The 19,359-nt window shown below is 36.1% G+C and overlaps 1 protein-coding gene across 2 annotated transcripts; it reads right to left on the reverse strand.

Moving 5' to 3' along the window:
* Positions 1-6,222: 6,222 nt before the first annotated feature.
* Positions 6,223-18,383, reverse strand: LOC116177497 (protein FAM91A1). 2 transcript variants are annotated; one of them, XM_031496494.1, is made up of 17 exons: positions 18,207-18,383; positions 18,048-18,143; positions 17,912-17,996; positions 17,650-17,859; positions 14,085-14,269; positions 13,936-14,036; positions 13,726-13,885; positions 13,444-13,598; positions 13,200-13,395; positions 12,883-13,154; positions 8,513-8,676; positions 8,240-8,464; positions 8,007-8,192; positions 7,488-7,957; positions 7,304-7,410; positions 7,045-7,114; positions 6,223-6,513 (listed from the first exon to the last, which is right to left on the reverse strand). In XM_031496494.1, the coding sequence occupies exons 2-17, from the start codon at positions 18,117-18,119 to the stop codon at positions 6,403-6,405; spliced, it is 2,769 nt and encodes a 922-aa protein (XP_031352354.1). In that variant the 5' UTR covers positions 18,120-18,143; positions 18,207-18,383; the 3' UTR covers positions 6,223-6,402. The 2 variants fall into 2 exon arrangements, with proteins under 2 accessions (XP_031352354.1, XP_031352346.1); XM_031496486.1 differs by having other exon boundaries at positions 18,048-18,383.
* Between the last annotated feature and the right edge of the window lie 976 nt (positions 18,384-19,359).

Consider the following 19,359-nt stretch of genomic DNA (forward strand, 5'->3'; position numbering starts at 1 on the left):
CCATTTGTTTCCCATTCTAATATTTTGAATCGGTGATTAACCTTAATCATTGTTTGTGAAACTGAGCATTAGCCAATTAAACATCCAAAACCCCCCAATTCAACAATGATCGCATACAAATTACAGGGCAGAATACACAAAAGTCTCCCCACACAATATGACAACACTTAATAATTGTTTCGATATAGAAAACGCAAAGAAAAAGAGAAATCTTACCTGTGGGTAAATGGCTGAAGGAGCTCTCCACGTTGACGTTGCAATGATCACCTAAAACAAATCAAAAGAGAAAGGAAATCCACGCATCTAACCTGTGTGTCTACAGGTGATAGAAAAGCTTCTTATTTAATATACAATCCACCTTAAGGAAATTGACACACCATTTGCTGAGAATGAATGGAATTTCCCAATCCCAGCGCGTCAAATTTGCGTGAATAAACTTTGTATCGATAGGTGGAGCCCTCTTATCAAACTGCTTTAGATGCTACAGGGGTTCTCCAACAAGTAATAATACCTCGATTCTGCCCACAATCTTTGTAGCTCTTCCTTTTATGCCTAAGCCTATGCATACCAAATTTGGTTCCAATTGGTTTAGCTGGAAATGCGAGTACAGACAGACAGATCGACCGAGATCATCAATATTTTGTTTGATTCGGATTCCTGGTGCTCTAAAACGTGTATTTCTTTTAAAAAAGTAGAGGATCGTTTTTTACCCCAATGTAATACTTCCCTTATTAACGTGCTGGTAAAAACGCCAAAGGTAATGTGTTGGTGGGCCCAAGGATTGAACCCGGCACCATCCTCTTGTAGGCTAGTGTCCTTGTGTTCATATCAATCATTCGTTTAGTCTCAAGTTATGTTTTGATGAAATCACCCTGCAGAAAATTGTCTCCATCTTAGTAAAAATAAATAAGTAGTCACTACTCCAGGTAATTGTACATTTGTTGTACCTTATTAATTTTATGAATCAAATAATAATAATAATAAATTGTTACAGCATCCTCAAATGGACAGATGATTCAGCAGCCCACCGTTATAGTTGCTAAAAGACAGAAATCGAAGAGGCCAAGTAAGATGGGTCACAATGGACCTTTAGATCCGGCAAGTCCAGAAATAGAAGGTGCAAACACTGGAGGGAGTATAAGACGTAAACCTAGTATAAAGAAATGTCAGAAAAAGGGCATAAATAGCGTAAACCACACTGAAATTCCGCACAGCATCGATTCTGTCAATTCCACACTTAGTCCTGTGGAATCACCCATGACCAATAATTCGCTGCCCAGCCCTTACGATACGGGTTCGATTTATTCCAACATGGGAATGGCGTCTGCCTTAGAAGGATTAATAAGTAATAAACAACCACCAAGTTATGAAGATGTCATAAAAACCAATCAGTCCATTCATAATCTTCTAAACTTGGAAAATTATGGGCCTTTCACACTATCAAATTTCCAAGATCAGCTAATCTTACAAAGGCAGTTACAACCAAATACGCTTAGTCCTCCTTACTCCAACCAATCGCCACCCCATTCGGTTCAATCAAACATGTCATTGTCACCTCAAGCATATAACGGATCTCCTTCGCCTGCAAAATCGCGTCCGTCTTTACCGACAAGCCCGACCCACATAGCTGCAATGAGAGCCGCCACCCAGCAAAAGCACGGCGGAGTGCCACAAACTCAAAATCTCCCGATGGGTTTCGATTTTAGCCAAGCGGGACTCGAGTTATCCCTAGCGTACACGTCCGCGCAGCCGCACAGCGTCACGCCGCCCACGTTGCATCCGCAGCAGTTTCAACAGAATTACTTTCTAACGCCTCCATCTCAACATTCCGATATTACTCCGCAGCATTTAGGACCGGACAACTTCCCCACGCCCAGTCCGGAAAGTCCGGGCCACTGGTCGTCGAGCTCTCCCCACTCGTGTGTATCCGATTGGTCGGAAAATATCACCAGCCCGAATACATACCACACCTCCGGACATCAGACAAATAAAGGTGTCGACGCCGTTTATATTTGAGAGTCGAGGACACTAAAGTCCTGTTTAGGTTAAGCTATTCCCCTAACATGACATATTCTAAGATCTCATTTGCATTTCGAAAATAGTATATCGGAAAAACTGTCGAATGGCGGCAAATGTACCGTGTACATTTGCGTAGTAGAATATGTTTGGTAATGGCAATATTAACCTTAACCAGAATGACGCCAATATTTTAAATAAAAATTTATTTGTAACTTATCACGTGCCTTGACACTTGTTAAAAATGTTGTAATTTTAATGTAATATGTATTTACAAAATGCCCTGTAAATAGTTATTTTAATATTGTTAGCTATATCTCTTTTTAATGCAAGATACTGGTTTTATATAGTTAAGAGGTAGAATACACTATCGCCAAAATTTCAAAAATCAACTACAAAAGTGTCTTACATGTCTGTGATTTTTAAGTAATTTATGTTTTTAACATCCTTGCTAAAGGTAACAGTAGCTTTATAAGTTTTAATTTAAATAGCCACTGTCTTGTAGGTGGCCACTGATAAGGTTAAAGGTGGTGGTATCTGGTATTCTAAATTTTATGCTAAAGATTTATCACAAACAGACAGTTATATAACTGAATGTTAAAAATTAGGAATTTAAAATATCGTTTGAGAAATTGTGTTAAATTAAAATGTCTTTGGCAGAATACCACCACCTTTAACCTTATCCGTGTGACCGCCTACAAGAAAGTAGACATATACAAGTAGATTTTCATTATTGTACATTCACAAAAATCATTTGAAAAATTTTAGTACGTTTTTTATTGTAAAAAGTACTGATTTTAGGTAACTTCTTTTAATTAGTCTTACACTCTTATTATTTACATTTAAGTTTTAATCATTTAGTTTACATGTCGCATGCTTACAGAGTAAACGAGAATATTTTACTTGTAGACTTAGTTAATATTACATCCGTGTACTATATACTTTGGATAAATAAACTGATTTTATAGATTTCTTTGCTTTAGTTCCTTTAAAGTAGCTATTTTATCTTTAACATCCCATGCCTTCTTTTTACTAAGAGCTCATTATCCTTCATAACAAAAGGATGTGTTTTTCTGTAAAAAAAAAGCGATATTTACGATTAAGATTTTACCACGTCCAGTAGAAGTATGGCAAGATAGAATGACAGAATGCTTTTATTTTAATTTATTTAAGCTACAACAATAAATTCTCGTTTAAATATTGAAATTTGCTCAATGGGATAATACTTGTGCCACGCAGTCGTAAACTGTAGGCATGGGAGAGGACAATCTTTTATGCAAATTCAAGGCTATTCAATTATTCTTATTCTTTTTATTTTCCTCTTTCCATCTTAGATCATGCATAATACGTATATGCTTTCCATAGAGTAATATGAGCTGTCAAATGTATAATAAATAGATCTACAAATTTAAATAAAACAATACTGTAACAATAGGAACACAGTCAAAATGAAGAACATAGATATTCGGCTATTTGAATAAAAAGGATGATTAACGATGAGGCCATTTGCCATATATCAAAAATTTTGTTGATTGAGGTTTCCTGTTCTTGTAGGTCGTGGGGCAGATGATTAAATAGTTTTAGGCTCACGTATTTTGGACAGTGTTGCGCCATGTGGGAATTAACTGACTCCATATCAGGAAAAAGTCACCCTTAGTAGGTGTGATCTGAAGCAATTATCATAATATTCATCAATTCAACAAAATGGAAACGCATAAAGCTCACTCCTCGTCTCCAAGAGATCATAGAAAACAAAATCTATCTTGGGTTAGGTCTATGTACATAGAAAAGAGTACATAAGCAAATTCAGAAACTACTTAGTAAAAAGCGCCCGAGAAAGCCAACTTAAAACGCTTCTAGAGACCGGGTGTTCAACAAACTTCACAAATATACAGTGTGGTCATAACTTCGGGTATGAAACTTCAAGGCGGAAAACGGGTCCTTCGTTACAAAATTTGGAATTCCAACCTTTCTTAAAACTGACAATGGACCACAATTTCAATGTGTAGAGTTCAAGAAATTTTGCGTAAATTATAACATTAAATTAGTTCAATTAACATTCATGTGGGCACGTCCCCCACTATAGCATAATAAGGTATACTTTTAAAGTATACCTTATACTTTATAGCATAGGTGGTAATTTACCGCCTCTACGGTTTTGTCATATTTTTACTGTATTGTGACCTACAGGGTGGCCATTTGAAAACGAAACAGAGCCTATTTTGGGGACCTCAAAACATTTACGAAAAAATCCTGGGACCCGTCAATTTTTCATCCAAGGGGGAACTATTTTTTGCTAGTTTCGCCCCCCTGAGGGCAAAGCCATAGCGGGGGTGACAACTGCCCCCAAAATTTTAAATCGAATGGGGGGTCGAGTGATACCTTATTTTGAAGGTATTTTTATGTAGATTATAACTCATTTTAATCAATTTTATTTTAAGTGCTTAAAGCTAAAATCAATCAAGTAAATATTAAAAATGTTGGCCTTCGACTTCCATACAATAATACAGGTTTTGTTCAAACCTCTCCCGTACATTTTCAAAAACTTCTGGGGTGATTTGACGACATTCATCAATTATTCTTTGTCGCAAGTTCTCTAGCGATGTTGACTGACTAGTATAAATTTTAATTTTTAAATGTCACCATTAAAAAAATCTAACGGAAAGTCCGGGGAACGAGGAGGCCATTCGCTCCTCTTCTTCTTTCAATCCATTGTCCTGGAAACGTTTGGTCCAAATATTGACGAACCCTTGCAGCATAGTGGGGTGGCGCACCATCTTGCTGAAATACTAGACGATTTTTCAAGTACCTACTCGTTATTTTCTAGTATCTGCACTAATGCTGGATGAATTGTATTTTCTCATAACTCCAGGTACATCTCTCCTGTTAGATTGCCAGGTACAAAGAAGGGGCCTACGATATGGTTACCAAAAATGCCAGCCCAAACATTCAATTTTTCGGGACATTGTGTATGCACCTCACGAAATATTCTGGGATTTGAATCAGCCCAATAGCGACAGTTGTGACGATTCACAGTACCGTTTAGGAAAAAGGAACATTCGTCATAGCCACCTACAGATATTAAAAAGAAAAAAAAAGAACAAAAAAAAGTACAGTTCAGAATGTACGATAACAACATTTTTTGTATTTATTGTTGTATTAATTGTTGTTATTTAACTAATTAATTTACAAGCATATTTTTTCATAAGAAAATGTTGACACGTTTTTAACTTTTATTAGCCCCTGTATCGGCTAGGCAAATTAGGAGCGGTCGTCACCCCCGTTAGGGCTTTGTCCTTAGCTACCAAAAAAATTGTTCTCCTTTGAATCAAAAATTGACGGGTCCGAGGATTTTTTCGTTAATGTTTTGAGGTTCCCAAAATAGGCTCTGTTTCGTTTTCAAATGGCCACCCTGTATAATGGTTGCAATAGCCATGGTATTGCAGTAGAGGCCTATAGGAGCAGGAACAATTTGTTTATTATCTCGAGACAAACGACCGGTCTTGTGATAAGCCTAGTTACGAAGATTTTTTGGAATGCGCTACAGCACTTGGAACGAGAACTACAAATGCATGGCGTTACCAAGTTAGCATTTCTAAAGTGGACTGGCGCATTGTGCGCAATATGCTGGAAGCGGTATTCCGGGGTACCGGAGTAGAATTATTGGTTTGTTCTCCAGAGGAACCCCGCAACCGATTTGTAAGACGATGGATTGCTTTTTCTTCAAGAATGGAAGATGAAGGAGGAGGTCGTCGTGCTAGTACTGCCACAAGTTCGCGTTACGGAACCCGAGTTGTCTAAGACTGTGTCTCCGCTACAACGGTCAGCCGACGCAACAGTTTTAAGGGGGGGGAAGTGTAGCGAATATTCCAGAAATCCCGATAGACGTCGAGGCGCCATGAAAGATTAGTCATCGGCGATAAAGAGCGAAGGCGAATGTGATTCAATAACATCCCGATCTTTCTAGAACAATTGTCGTTTACTATATAAGCAAATTGTAGTGCATTCCATCTCAGTTCCGGTTTTCACTGCCACGAAAAATTGTGGCTTGGAAAAAAGGGCATCAGACCCAAAATTGCATACACCATACGACATAAATTTAAGGATGGTTCACGTGTATTATTCTACGGAACTATCCAACCAAATTAACAAATAGTGATCGACCAAACACAACATTGACCTGACACCTTGGATAATGAATTAAACTTCAGTATAAGAATCATCTATTTTAGCTTACTTATCTACATTGAAATATACAATATATACAATATTTAACATAATTAAAATATAACAACATTTTAAAATTAAAATAACCTACATAAAACAATTTGTAAATACTGACTGTAGCTATAAGTATGGAAAATATAAATATTCTTGTCTTCTCTATTATTTTCCACCCCATTCACAAACTCTGCCATTGTCAAACATTAAATTGTGCCTGGGAAGAGGGGTGAGCCTGCCACGTTTTATTATGCCCATGTTTTCACCTGGATAATACTGAAAGAGGCACTTATTAAAATTGACAAGTTTAAATACTCAGATAAGTAAGTGCCATGTGCATACGAACAGGGGCCCTATTCTTGACTCTATGTATTTATCAAGATCATTCGTTTTTTGAACCAAAACGATGAATTTTAACATATTAAATAAAGAATATTCCAAGAAAAAGCTTTATGATGAAAAATAGGAAAATACGTGGTAACGGCATTAGGCACATTTTCAATATTTATGTCTGAAATGAAATTCCTGGATCCTCCTTCTCACTCCGGATTTTGCATCCATAACCTGCACAATTCACCATGATGATCCATACTCTTTCCTAATCTAAACTATGAAGCTATTTACTACTAGCAAACTCTACGTTGCCAAACATATCATTCTAATTGAAATGACAAGCGTTACAGAGGGAATAGTAAATGATACTTGTATGCGAATGTTCATACATAGTTTTAACACAAATACGAACCAATTCGAGTGACGTCAAGAATAGCGTCCATGATGTTTTTCAAAAATTAAAAAAAAACTTACCTGACATTGAGAGATAAATTCTAACAAAGATGTTCCCAGCATTCGACTAGATTCGGTTAAGTGTGTGAGACTGAAATCAATTTTTTGAGTATTACTTCATTATAATTCTCCGACTCTTGGTTCAAATGGAAAGTTTGACAATACACTCACAGAGGGCGTAGAGACATGCAACCACAGTAGTGCAAGCATACGCAAGATAATGTTCCCAAAAATGAACCTTCATATACACTTTGTTTTGTGATTTTAACCTCAAACTCACCTAGAAGAGTGACATAATCCTCCTGAGACAATGGCATCACATATTTTCGTATTGGCATCTGCATCAAATAACGGTATTCCAAAGTGGCAGTCCAACAAAGTCCACATCTATATGTAAAAAACTAACTTTAATAATCATTTCGTATAAACTAAAGACTAGTGTTCCACAAATTTCATCTACACACCTCACCATTTGCTTCTTCTTCAACCGGCTTATTTACGCTATTCTCATCAGTTGCTTTATTACTTGGTGGGTCAGAATCACCCTGCCTCGAAAACATACTAATATTTTCATCTGTTGGACTTAAAAGAGTCTCAAACGAGTAGAGGCTTTGTATACTTTGATTTAATGGTTTTTCTTTGACCTCTTGAGAAAGAATCGTATCTTTATCCAACAAATCTAATTCCTCCTTTAAGAGTTCTGTCGAATCTTGGTGCATAAATCCATTTGCAGGAGACGATCTTTCACTGCTATGAACGGGTGTAACCGCGAAATGAGACTCGACGGGTGATTGTAGTTGCTTTTCCGGGTTGTCAGTTACAATTTCATTTTGATTTATTTCGTTAGAGCGATTTGTAAAGCTAAAATTTTCGTTTGCGAACGTTGTTGGTTCTGATGCTTTTTTTACATTGCTTTTATGCAATTTTGCCACCCCTTAAAATGAATGCATTAGTATATATTTATGATAAATTGACTATTTTACCAGGATTATTAGGGTTTACTTTCTGCCGTCCTAGGCGGACGATGGGGTCCCTGTTCGGACATCCTAGATCTCTCACCCCAATATTAACGAAGGTTAGATACCCACAATTTTGTTCTAGATCCACAAGACCAGACAATCGTTGTACAGCTGGATGTTTAGCCCACGGAATTGCGTGGACACCTTCGCCTGTACAAGAAATTACATAAACGATAAATGCAATATTGTAATCCTACCATGGCACATAATGTTTGTATCTTTTTCAAACGGGAATGGTTTAATGTGAACTTGAGCAGATTGATGCACTCCGTACGCTTGCAGTAGCACTGGCGAGTACTGTAAAGCCGCATTTACATACATGATATTTGCTACAGGAAGAACGGCGGGTTCGTGTAACCAAGCCATTACCAAGAACTTTGAAAAACCCAAAAACATTCGAGGTAATTGCTTCAATTGGGTACCTACAAGAAAAGCTCTTACAATTGAACCGCAGGTAGTAAGGAACTCGCCTTTGACTAGCAGTAGTGAAGGTGGTCCATATCCAGTCATATGATAGAGAAACATTTTAAACCATATTGAATTTACTTCAGGTACAGGTGGTCCCAAATGTGGAGGAGATAGTAGTGAAACAGGTCGCACTTCTCTGCTGAGTGGTGCCATTGAAACTAATAGCCTAAAATTGGTGTTAATACAGTAGCTAACCAACAAAGACCATTAGGTACACATAATGGTTCATGTTGGTCTATACCTAATTCATATTTATGTAAAATTAACACGCGAGAAATCGCTTTATTTTGTAGAATTGTACTTTTAATCAAATTTAAGGCGATAAAATGCTGTGATACCACACATAACTAATAACATACTTAATTAGGTTGCGTAATTACTCAAATCAATCAATCAATGATAACCGAGTGTTAGTTAAAAGCAAAGAAAGTTATTGGTGAAGATTTTGCCGAGTTTTCAAACCATAAAAGTGTCGAACCTTAATCCAAACTGTACGTGTACACTTATGGATTATGCATTAGATGTCGCTGCAAAAAATTAAAGCAAATGAGTAACTCCACTGTTCAATTAAACAGACTGATATCAAATGCATATATCCATAAGGGTCATTTTACAGTTTTAAACGGTATATGTTTAAGTTTATACTGATGCTCAGTAGAGGTCGCTTTTAAATATACCTAAATGTGTTACCATTGATTATACACCTTAGACCATATAGTACATGGACTGCTAATTGTAACGAAAATATGGTCAAGGACATTGCCTGGGTATGTGAGTTTCAGGGTAAACGAGTCTGTCCAAGGTTGTCCAATTAGATACGATTTGAGACTGTCAACCTATAAATTAACAAACGTCAATTAATTAATCGCCTAGATATAGAAAAAAAGCAAACCTATTCTTATTTGTGGACGTATAGAAGATAATAAGAGTATTTAAAGCTTCCCGTACTACGCGGTTACCATAAAAGCTACTCTTTACGCGATCGGAGAGGTGTTCATACGACCTTAGTTTACCCTGAGATTCACATACCCACGACTACAGTGCCCTCTATCCGTGACCACCCATTTTGTATTGAAAGCATAGGGCTAATAGCAGTCCATGTACTATATGGTCCAAGTTATACACACATAATCAATGGTGTTACCTATAAAATGCATAACGTTAGCAATCTGTTTTTTGTGTATATCTATAGTTCGACGAAAATAGTGGGTTTGCGTCATATTGCGCGCTTTCTAAAAATAAAGTAGTTGGATAAGCATTTTGGTGACCAAAGAATCGAATTTGATCTGCCAGAGTGCAAGCTGGATAGCCTAGTCACTAGACCATTGTGGCACACATTAAATCGTGACTGAATTAAGTTAAGATTTCATTATTTTGAGGGGAAGGGGTACCTATAAGATCCATACCCAACGTGGAAGGACAACAGCATCCCATGAAATTTAATTGCTCATAAAGTCATAAACAAGAGCAAAGTAAGGGATCAGAATGAATATAACCTCACAAAAAGTTAGAATTGCCAACTCTAAAGGTTAAACAAACAAAAAATCAGAAACAAAAAATAGTATATTAGAAACACGTGTATATTGTTTTTAAATCACGCGCAATAAGTTTAAAGACACGACGCGTGGCATCCCTTGCTTCCCCACACAATTAATCCATAATGTGCGAGTGACATAATGCAACATTCTTACCATTTTCGTTAATACCGAGGTAACAATATTGCGCAATGCATAATTTCCTTAGATAATTTCTTGGCTACGTATCACAGTGTTGCGTGTGAGGTTACTTAATTTTGACAATTGACAACCATTCCTGTGATACCACACATAATTTTACTTTTGAGAATCTTTACGTTTTTGAGAAAGACTGGTGACGTTGCAGATGAAGTCATCTTTGAGATGAGATGGGCGGGCAAGACTGTTTTATTTAATTTGATACCGCATTTAAATTGTATGAAATTTGCAGGTGTGACTTATTAAGTTTTATAAAAGATAATAGAATTTAACAAGTCACACCAGGCTATTGTATAGTTATGCAGGTGTGTTAAACTTATGCCCGGTTTTACAAACGATGATTAAGGTTAATCACTGATTAAAAATATCAGAATGAGAATGAGTTCATGATTTTGGACTTTCTGCCCGTCTTTCCGTGTATATCCATGATAACTCTGCCCGCTTGTGTACATGATAACACGCGAACGGTTTCGAATTTTCCAATTCTGTTTTCAGTAATAGGCGGACAATGGTTAAGGGACTTACTAGTTAAATTTTGGTCATTTGGATTTTCTGTACGTTCGCCTGGGTAACCGCCCAACCTTGACGGTTATTATAATCTTATTTAGGATAGGTAATTTAACGCCAATTTCCTTAAAATGACATATAATTCACGTAAAATTAACCGTGCAAGGATTACCTGGAAGGACAATGCCCTAAAAGTCACGAAAGAAAAGTTTAAGCAAAAAATTATCTCTGGGGGGTAGGTGCATTAAAAGAAAGCCCTATTCATTCTCTATGCACTTATAAAAATAAGTTGCCATGACTACAACCGTTTTCAAGTAATCAATTATCAAGGTACCATCTGCATCCGCCATTTTTTTTCTTAAAGTCATAACTTAAAAACCAAAAATGGCAGATATCGACATATGGGTATCAAAAGAACTGAACTTTCACGTAAAATAAAAAAATCCAATAAAAAATAGGGGTTGCTATTTAAAATAACGAAGTCACTAGCTACTACCGGTGTTTCCGGAAGTGCGGCCATTTTGAAAATATTTTACATCGATTCGGCCTTCAGAGTAACTCCTAAGTACAAATTTTCAAAAACCTACCTATTTTACTTTCCCAGAAACGTTTAACTAAAGCTCCCAAAAAAACACCCTGTACATAGTGTGATGAATTTTTCATACAAATCTAATGAAAAAATTAGTTAATCAAGCAAACCAACGAACGTCTGAGATGCGGTATTAGAGTTCCTATCACTACAACATTACCTCACACCAGTGGCGTAGCGTAGATCGTTGGCACCCGGGGGGCTATCAAGGCTTGCCGCCCTATATTTTAGGAGCTGGTGATTTTGAGTTCCCTATCGTTTATTTTAAAAAATAGTTCAAATTTCTTATGGATTTGAGTAAGTTTAGAGCGAGCGATTGTTTAGGGGGGGGGGGGTTCATCTCTTGACATTATATCTATAAAGCTTTCGTTTGATACCTATATGATATGTAGCAAATGAACAACATACACTACAATAAAGACAGATAGGCAGAATAATATTTTTAATGTTTCTTGTAATGTGGTAAAAAGCATATACCCAACACTGCTTTTGAAGTCGAACCTAGAATCGCAAGAAATTCAAAGGCGATAATGATATTTGATTTGCTTGATAGACATTGTTTAAAAGATTGGAGCAGGGATTGGAGTATATTGAGAACAGCAGTTTAAACTTTTGTATGCATACCAGAAGTCTCTTCGTCAGGTATTTTCGCAAGATTTTTTAAGTAATTTTCTACTTTTAGCTATTTATAAAAGCGCCCCGGGATATTATTAGCAGATATGACGCTGCCGCCCCAACTAAAGTGGCGCCCGGGGCGGATCGCCCCTCCGCCCCCCCCTCCAACGCTACGCCACTGCCTCACACGTCCCAAATATTTTACATATTGATTAAAATAAATGTTATATCAATTCTAAGAATAATATCACGTACAAATTTTGCGTTTATAATCCTTTGACGTTCGAAAACTTGAAGTTATCATAATCCCATTTACAAATGAGCACATTATTCTACCGTCTGAGTAGGCGTAATTGTTTCATGCTTGATCCAACGCACATGCAACTATCAATCAAACCAACGAACGCGAAAAAGTTCAAATCTTTGACAACTTTGATAAGCATTGTACAGTCATTGACAAAAGTAATGATCGCCGGATAGCTAAATCCTTCTTCTTTATACGCATACGCAACCAACATTTGAATATATTGTGCACGTGAACCAAAAAATTAAAGTATCTCCTCCTTGAAGAAACCGTAAGCTCGAAGTTATAGCCATGTTGGTTACTTATGGTGCAGAGTTTACCTATTTGACGATTATTACTTTTGTTAATTACCGCACCTACAGTCCTTTACACAATTCATTTTTTTTTACAAAATTTGATTTCAACCTAATTAATAGAATTACTTCTGTTTGCTTTTGTTTATTTATTTTTTGCATTATTTTATATTAAATACTTTACGAATACTATTCTGTTTCTTCTGCTTACAATTTTAGGGGAAAAATCTAGTTTGGTTTATTATGTTACCTACGCTACACTCTACCAATTTGCAAGACATTCCACACTAAATAGTTACTTACAGACATAACAGTGGAAGTTAATACTTACTTATATTTTTTCTGGAGCAACCTTGTGTAAGTTGCTTCATCTAAGGAATGTAGGCTTTCAAGACGAACTAAATCAAGACCTGCACTTGGTAACTTTCGCAATGCCATTACCGTCGACCGTAAAATTACAGCGTGATCAAAATATCGCCGTGCTTCGCCCTCGCCTTCCGCATCAAGCACGGACACCTTTTCTAATTCGGAGAGAAAACTGTCTAAACTTTCGTCACTTAATTTTCCAACCTCGAACATTGTTACTGCATGTTTTTTCAGACCCTTCAAAACACGCTGACATTATTTTTTAACAAATCGGGCACTTACAGGGGATAGATTTCCCATCATAAGGAACGCTGTTAAAGTGGAATCAAAAAGAAAGGCGATCCTTTGTCCACTTTTCGGCAGTGTGTTATTTGAAGGACTTTCGGGAGTTTCACTTCTGGGTGATTGCAGGTCTGTAGCGAGATCAATATAATTTTCTTGATTTAAATTTAACGTTAAAGGCGTAATCTCCATTTTTCTACGAACTTTATAATGAAAAATATTGAAAGTTTTTCTTATCACTTACTGTGTACGAATAGCGGGAACGGTAGTCCATGAAGGATGACGAATAGATTTGTCATTCTCAGTTTCGGCCCCCAATTTACGAGCAAAACTTAATCTACTGTACAGAGATACGGCGTGTTTCACTAAATCAGTTTCTACTTGCAAAACATTGGCTAACTGAAAATGTCTTAATTAGTATTAAAACTAATGAATAAAATGGAGTTTTATTAAATAAGAGGATTTTGAACGGTATGAACATTCATGAAATAATAAAACTGCCAATATAAAGAATAGTCGTACATACTTCACCTATTGTCATATGTTCGTCAATTGAAACAAATATTTTATACAATAATGTTTCAAAATAATCCCCCAACACTCTATTCATGACAAAACCTTGCAGTGGTGGAACTTGAATTCGATCCATAGCTGTAACAGGTACATCCAGATACACTAATCCTTTCCTAAAAGACAATTAATCATCAAAGCAATGTTGGGTGGGAGCTGGACTTACTTGTATAGGCTGAGTACTATATGAAAGTTCAGAACGCCAGCGGTATGCGAACCATAATCAATTAATTTATCAATCACTTCTAATTCTTCACTAGTCACTAACTACAATAAAAGTACGTAATTTGCTTTGTTAAAAGAATTGCAGCGTACTTTAACATCATCCTCAAGTACCATTCCTATTTCTACTCTCCACCATGGTTCGATGTGAATATCGCAAGGAACTTTAGGAAGCAGCCCTTTCACGTTACGTTTACCAAATAATCGCCCTCGGTTGCTTCGTGACTGATTCATTATATCTATGTATTCATTTCTTCCTATTCCGAGCAGTCTTAAACCTTAAACAATTCTAGTATCAATGGCAACATTGCAGTTGTAGTTCTCATTACTAGAAAGTAAATGAAATCACATCAGCATCTAAGAACACAATAGTAGGATAATACAACTTCACAGTACAAGAGAAAGAACAAAGGCAACCCTATACCCTACCCCTGATCAAAAATGTAGTAGTTAGAGCAATTATGCTCTTTACATAACTAGCTTGTGAACAAATTTGAAACTAGTTCACTTTCACATGTCAATATGTGACCGAGAAAGATATGGCAATTTGAAATTTTTGGAAATTGGTTCCCAAACTATTGCAAACAACATCACCATCATCAGCATTTATATCTCGAATCCCTCCTTTCGCACTCACGATTCTATGGACAATCAGATGAATAATATACAAAATTTCTTACTGCAAATGTTCATTTTGTTCAGTTGTTCTGTATATTGGGTCTCTTTTTTGTTTAATTAACATTTGTAATTAAATTTTATTAACTTGTCCTTGGTCTATGTAACGGCCTGGGGATTATGTGTCATACGAGAAAGCGGTCAAGGTTGTTTTTGTTTACATTTTATTTATTGTAGAAATTTCTGGGAATTTTGTTTGGTCTTTATCTGGTATCAAATGTAAATGCTTAATTTAATTGACAGGTGGATGTGATTTATCGCCTTTTCTGTATAGTTAAGAGAGATGAAATATTATTTTTTCCTAGAATTTAAGTCTCTTAGTGTCTGATAGGAAATTGATTCATAAAAATTATTCTACCTTAATTTTTCTTGGCCTAATAAAATACGTTAAGGGGATAGTCTTTTTGATTGAATGTTGTAATTTTGATTTTCGGAAGAAGGGTTTCGCCAGCTTTTTGCCACGTTGAGAGCCGAATGACGTTTGTGGAAGTTTTGAAATCGGCTTTACGTCAAGTTTAGGGCCAAAGTGCACCGTTTGCAAGTGTTAAGTAAATCAATTTCGATCTGTTCTCCGTAATTTTGTTTAACAATAAATCAAGGTAAGCCTTTCTTTCCGTTAATTATAAAGGGGGTTTATTCTTGGCTTAAATGCCTTCCTTTCGCTAGGAAAATTGCTAGTTGGGCTCTAATTGTTTTAGCGCTTTCGTACACTATAAAGTTTGCCTCCAAACAAGACGGGTCGTACGTGATTGTGAAAAAAAGTATCCCTTTCCACATTTCAAATAGCATCAATCAAAACGCCGGATACACCAGTGGGCATGTATCCACCTCAGCACTAACTGCTTTTGTTGAGAACACCAATTACTCTGATACGATACCCATTAGACCCCTTTGCAAGGGCAGCCCCCCAAAGATACTAGAAGATTTTCACGTCTATAAGTAGTGTCGCCCGGGACGAATGCTCCATCTTAAAGGGGGAATGTAATGCAGCTAATTAATAAGTTGCATAATGTTGTTCTTGTTCAGTTGTTATGTTGTGAGATACAGTGAGTTTTTTTTAAAGACTGGTCATAAGATTTTACATGTCAATTTTTTCAGCCCCCGTTACCTTTTATTTTTGTAAAAACTACAAAACCTAGTGCTGTTATTTTATTAATATTAACGTTTTCTAGTTATTTACCCCATATTGGGGAATAATACTCTGTATAAAGTGAAACTTTGGAATGAAAATAACTTCCGTTCCTTGTAAAAGTTTGTTGAATCGATACAAATGTCAGATCAAAATTACAACTGACAATGCAATCTTAGCCTACTAAAAATTTCAAATTGAAAGACACGGAATTAGAAAAAATCTTTTTCTACTCCCATCTCTAAAATGTCACATTTTGCACTGACATATAGTGAGTAAAGCGCCATTTTAAATACGACTACTCATTAGATACAGACTGGTGCCCGTTCGGGTGTTTTCGACCATTATAACACACCCGAAGTTTCATTGTTAATGACTTACCTTTACATTTTAGGAATGGAAACAAAAGGTTAAATAAAATTATTATTATTATTAAACACGGCTTGAATTTTGTTGACTAAATCAAGTTGGCAGTTTGAAGTTTGTCATTTATCGTAAGGCGAATTCCTGTTTTTCAAAAATGGGCACAGAGAATGATAATGGAGAGAAAAATGTTACTGCTGCTCCCTTCTGAAATAAAGCAAGCGGCAACAGAATTCTCATAGAAAAAGTATAGTATGTAACGCGTTTTATAAACTTCTCTATACTGCATTCATTATAAGAAGGTAGTAGATGGCGTTGTGGCGGCTGTGCTTGAAGATACGCACACACAGGAAAAATATAAAACGGCACCAAATTATTGTAAAGTAGAAATATCGAATACTGCAAACAGAAATAAATCTTTGACATTAACAGCTAATGACACTCCAAGAGTTTAGTTGGAAACTAGCAGCTTGCAAAATTCGCCACTCGTTTTATGTTTCAGCATAATACTGACTCGTGTTTCAACCAATCACACTGAAGGTTAAAGTTTCCCTATGCTTTTTACCGATACCTTCTTAAAATGAATACAGTATAGGAACTCGTTATTAAACTCGTGTCTAAAGTGTCCTTTATAAAACTTGATACATAATATACAATTTTGCTAGATTTCTCCATACTTGTGGATATTAAATTGGAATTATTTCAATACTTTATCAGCTCCCTAAAGCTTTACTTACTACAAAACTGGGTTGAATATTTTCTTGAAGACAAAAGTTAACAGGGGGTTGAAAAATTAGCGGGTAAAATCCTATGGTCAGTCTTAAAAAAAAAACTCACTAAAATTTTCATGTCAAATAATTCAATGTGTTAAAAATAAACATTATTAAAAAACGTATTGGTTATATGTTAAGATTTTGTGGTCGTGCGAGGATTAAACTACATACAAAAGGTACACATATAGTTTAGACAAAGATTATTTAAGAAATTAGATCTTAACAATCGGCCATATACAGGATAAAATCGTGGCTCACCATTGGGATCTCTGTAACAGTGAGTTACAGGCTACTACTTTCTTATTTCTTATGAGCGCCATATTGGATTTTTACGGAAAGAAATAGAGGGTAAAAAAGAAATAATTCATTTAAATGCATCGCCATCATAGCCATGTTGATTCAGCAAGATCTAGTTATCCGTGGATGTTTTGTTAAGTGAACGTGAAACATTTGATTTTGAAATTATTGTTTTTTTGGCCTCCATCTCAGCAAAAATCCAATATGGCGCCCATAACAAATAAGAAAGTAATACCCTGTAGCTTCTACAACTAGCGTGTTACGGAAATTCTGATAACAGAATCATATTCTCCGAAAAAAAAGTGCCCAAGAGCGCCAACAAATAAAACAACAACAGAAGACATGAAGTATATGTAGATTAGATATGTTGTATTGTAAATTATAAAGCTCTATTATTTTCTTTCCATCGAAAGTTACTTACAATCGGCCGCTGTAAAGTTAGGTAGGGTATCATAACTCTTCTCAGCTTGCATTAACCGTTCAACCACAGAAACGTAGTAATTAAAGGGAGTTATTCTAAGTCCCTTAACGACCATATCTGCCAGGTGATATGGAAATAGCATAAGCCTTTCCCGACTATACGCAATAACTCTCTCATAATACCTCTTCTCATCTTTTAGTATTTGTCGAACTAACAACAAGAGCTTTGTAAGCACGAGCACAAAATGTAGGTAATAACAAACCCAAGTTTCCTCGATAGCGAAGTTGGTTTTTAATACTGAATGCAACCACAGTCTTTCCATATTCTTTAGGCGAATTTCCCAGCAGCTAAAAAATGTAAAATAAAGTGTTAGGGATGATCTGGGAGGAAGTGTGTACTTGTTTGATGTGTGCAGGTAGCTGAGTCCATGGTATATTTTTTCTAATATTCTCTTCGACTTCGGAATTCATTACGTTTTACATACTTAAACGGAACTGCCAAAAATGAAAATAAAACGCATAAAATTTACGAAAGATATGCTTTTTGGGTTTTAATACCTAAATGCAAGACCCAAGAATGTCAGATTAGAAATGTTTCAGTGCCGCCAACTCCAAGACACTAGACAGCAACATAAATGGTGTGCCAGACTGCGAGGCTACATAAATTGACATAAACCCATATATCTAAATAAACGTTTATTTAGATATATGCATAAACCCAATGAATAAAGCATAAACCCTAAGCATAAACCTTTTGAGACATAACCATAGAAAGAAAATTATATTACACATAGTCTAAGATATACAGTGCATTTTTTTTTAAATGCGAACAGGAGTTTGCATACAATAACGGGCGATCAAAAATGAGTTGCTGTCGAGTCGCCTTGGAAGTTCAAGTTAAGTACGATTTCCCATGTAAACAAAAATTCCAAAGGTAACTCGACGGCAACTCATTTTTGATCGCATAGTATAATTTCCCTATGTTCGATTTTTAAAAAAACACAACAATCATTGAGTAGTTCAAATGAGTAGTAGATACAATTGACAGCTGTCACATTTTTAAAAATACCGCCGTCAAATTTAATTACGAAATCGGTTAGGTTATTGCTTAGAATGGCAAGGAGGACACTTCCAACATTTATTGTAATTGTTTTCGGTATTTATTTTCTTATTTTCTTCATTTATGTATTGAATAGATCAAATTAGTAGAATACCAGGTGCACATGACCTACAAATAATTGAAGGTTGGTTCACAATGAGTTGTGGTGTCAGTGCGTGGCATGTGAGATCAAGTTATCGTAAATTTAAGAAAAATGTATCCTAAAGTTGCTATGGCCTCACATGGCTTCTTTAAAAAAATCTTACCGAGTGCTCTTCATCATAAAGACTATAGAGTTGCTGTTCATAGTCACACAAGTTGTGCGATTTGGGAATGTGAACCGCGCACACCGCATAGATTGATGTGTTTTTTTTTAAATCGAACATAGGGAAATTGCACATTGCATGCAAACTCCTATGTTCGCATTTTAAAAAAACTCACTGTATTTAAGGGTTTAACATCGGTGTCACATGTCTAGGACAAAAAAATGTCTGACCTGACCATGTGTCTCGCGCGAATCAAGCAAATACTGTTCACGCACGTAACATGTATTCTATTTTTTGCACGGATTAGTTAAATCGAATTTATATAAATTCAAATCTTTAGGTTTGT

This window comes from Photinus pyralis, unplaced genomic scaffold, assembly GCF_008802855.1.
Source record: "Photinus pyralis isolate 1611_PpyrPB1 unplaced genomic scaffold, Ppyr1.3 Ppyr1.4_LG1, whole genome shotgun sequence".
NCBI lineage: Eukaryota > Metazoa > Arthropoda > Insecta > Coleoptera > Lampyridae > Photinus > Photinus pyralis.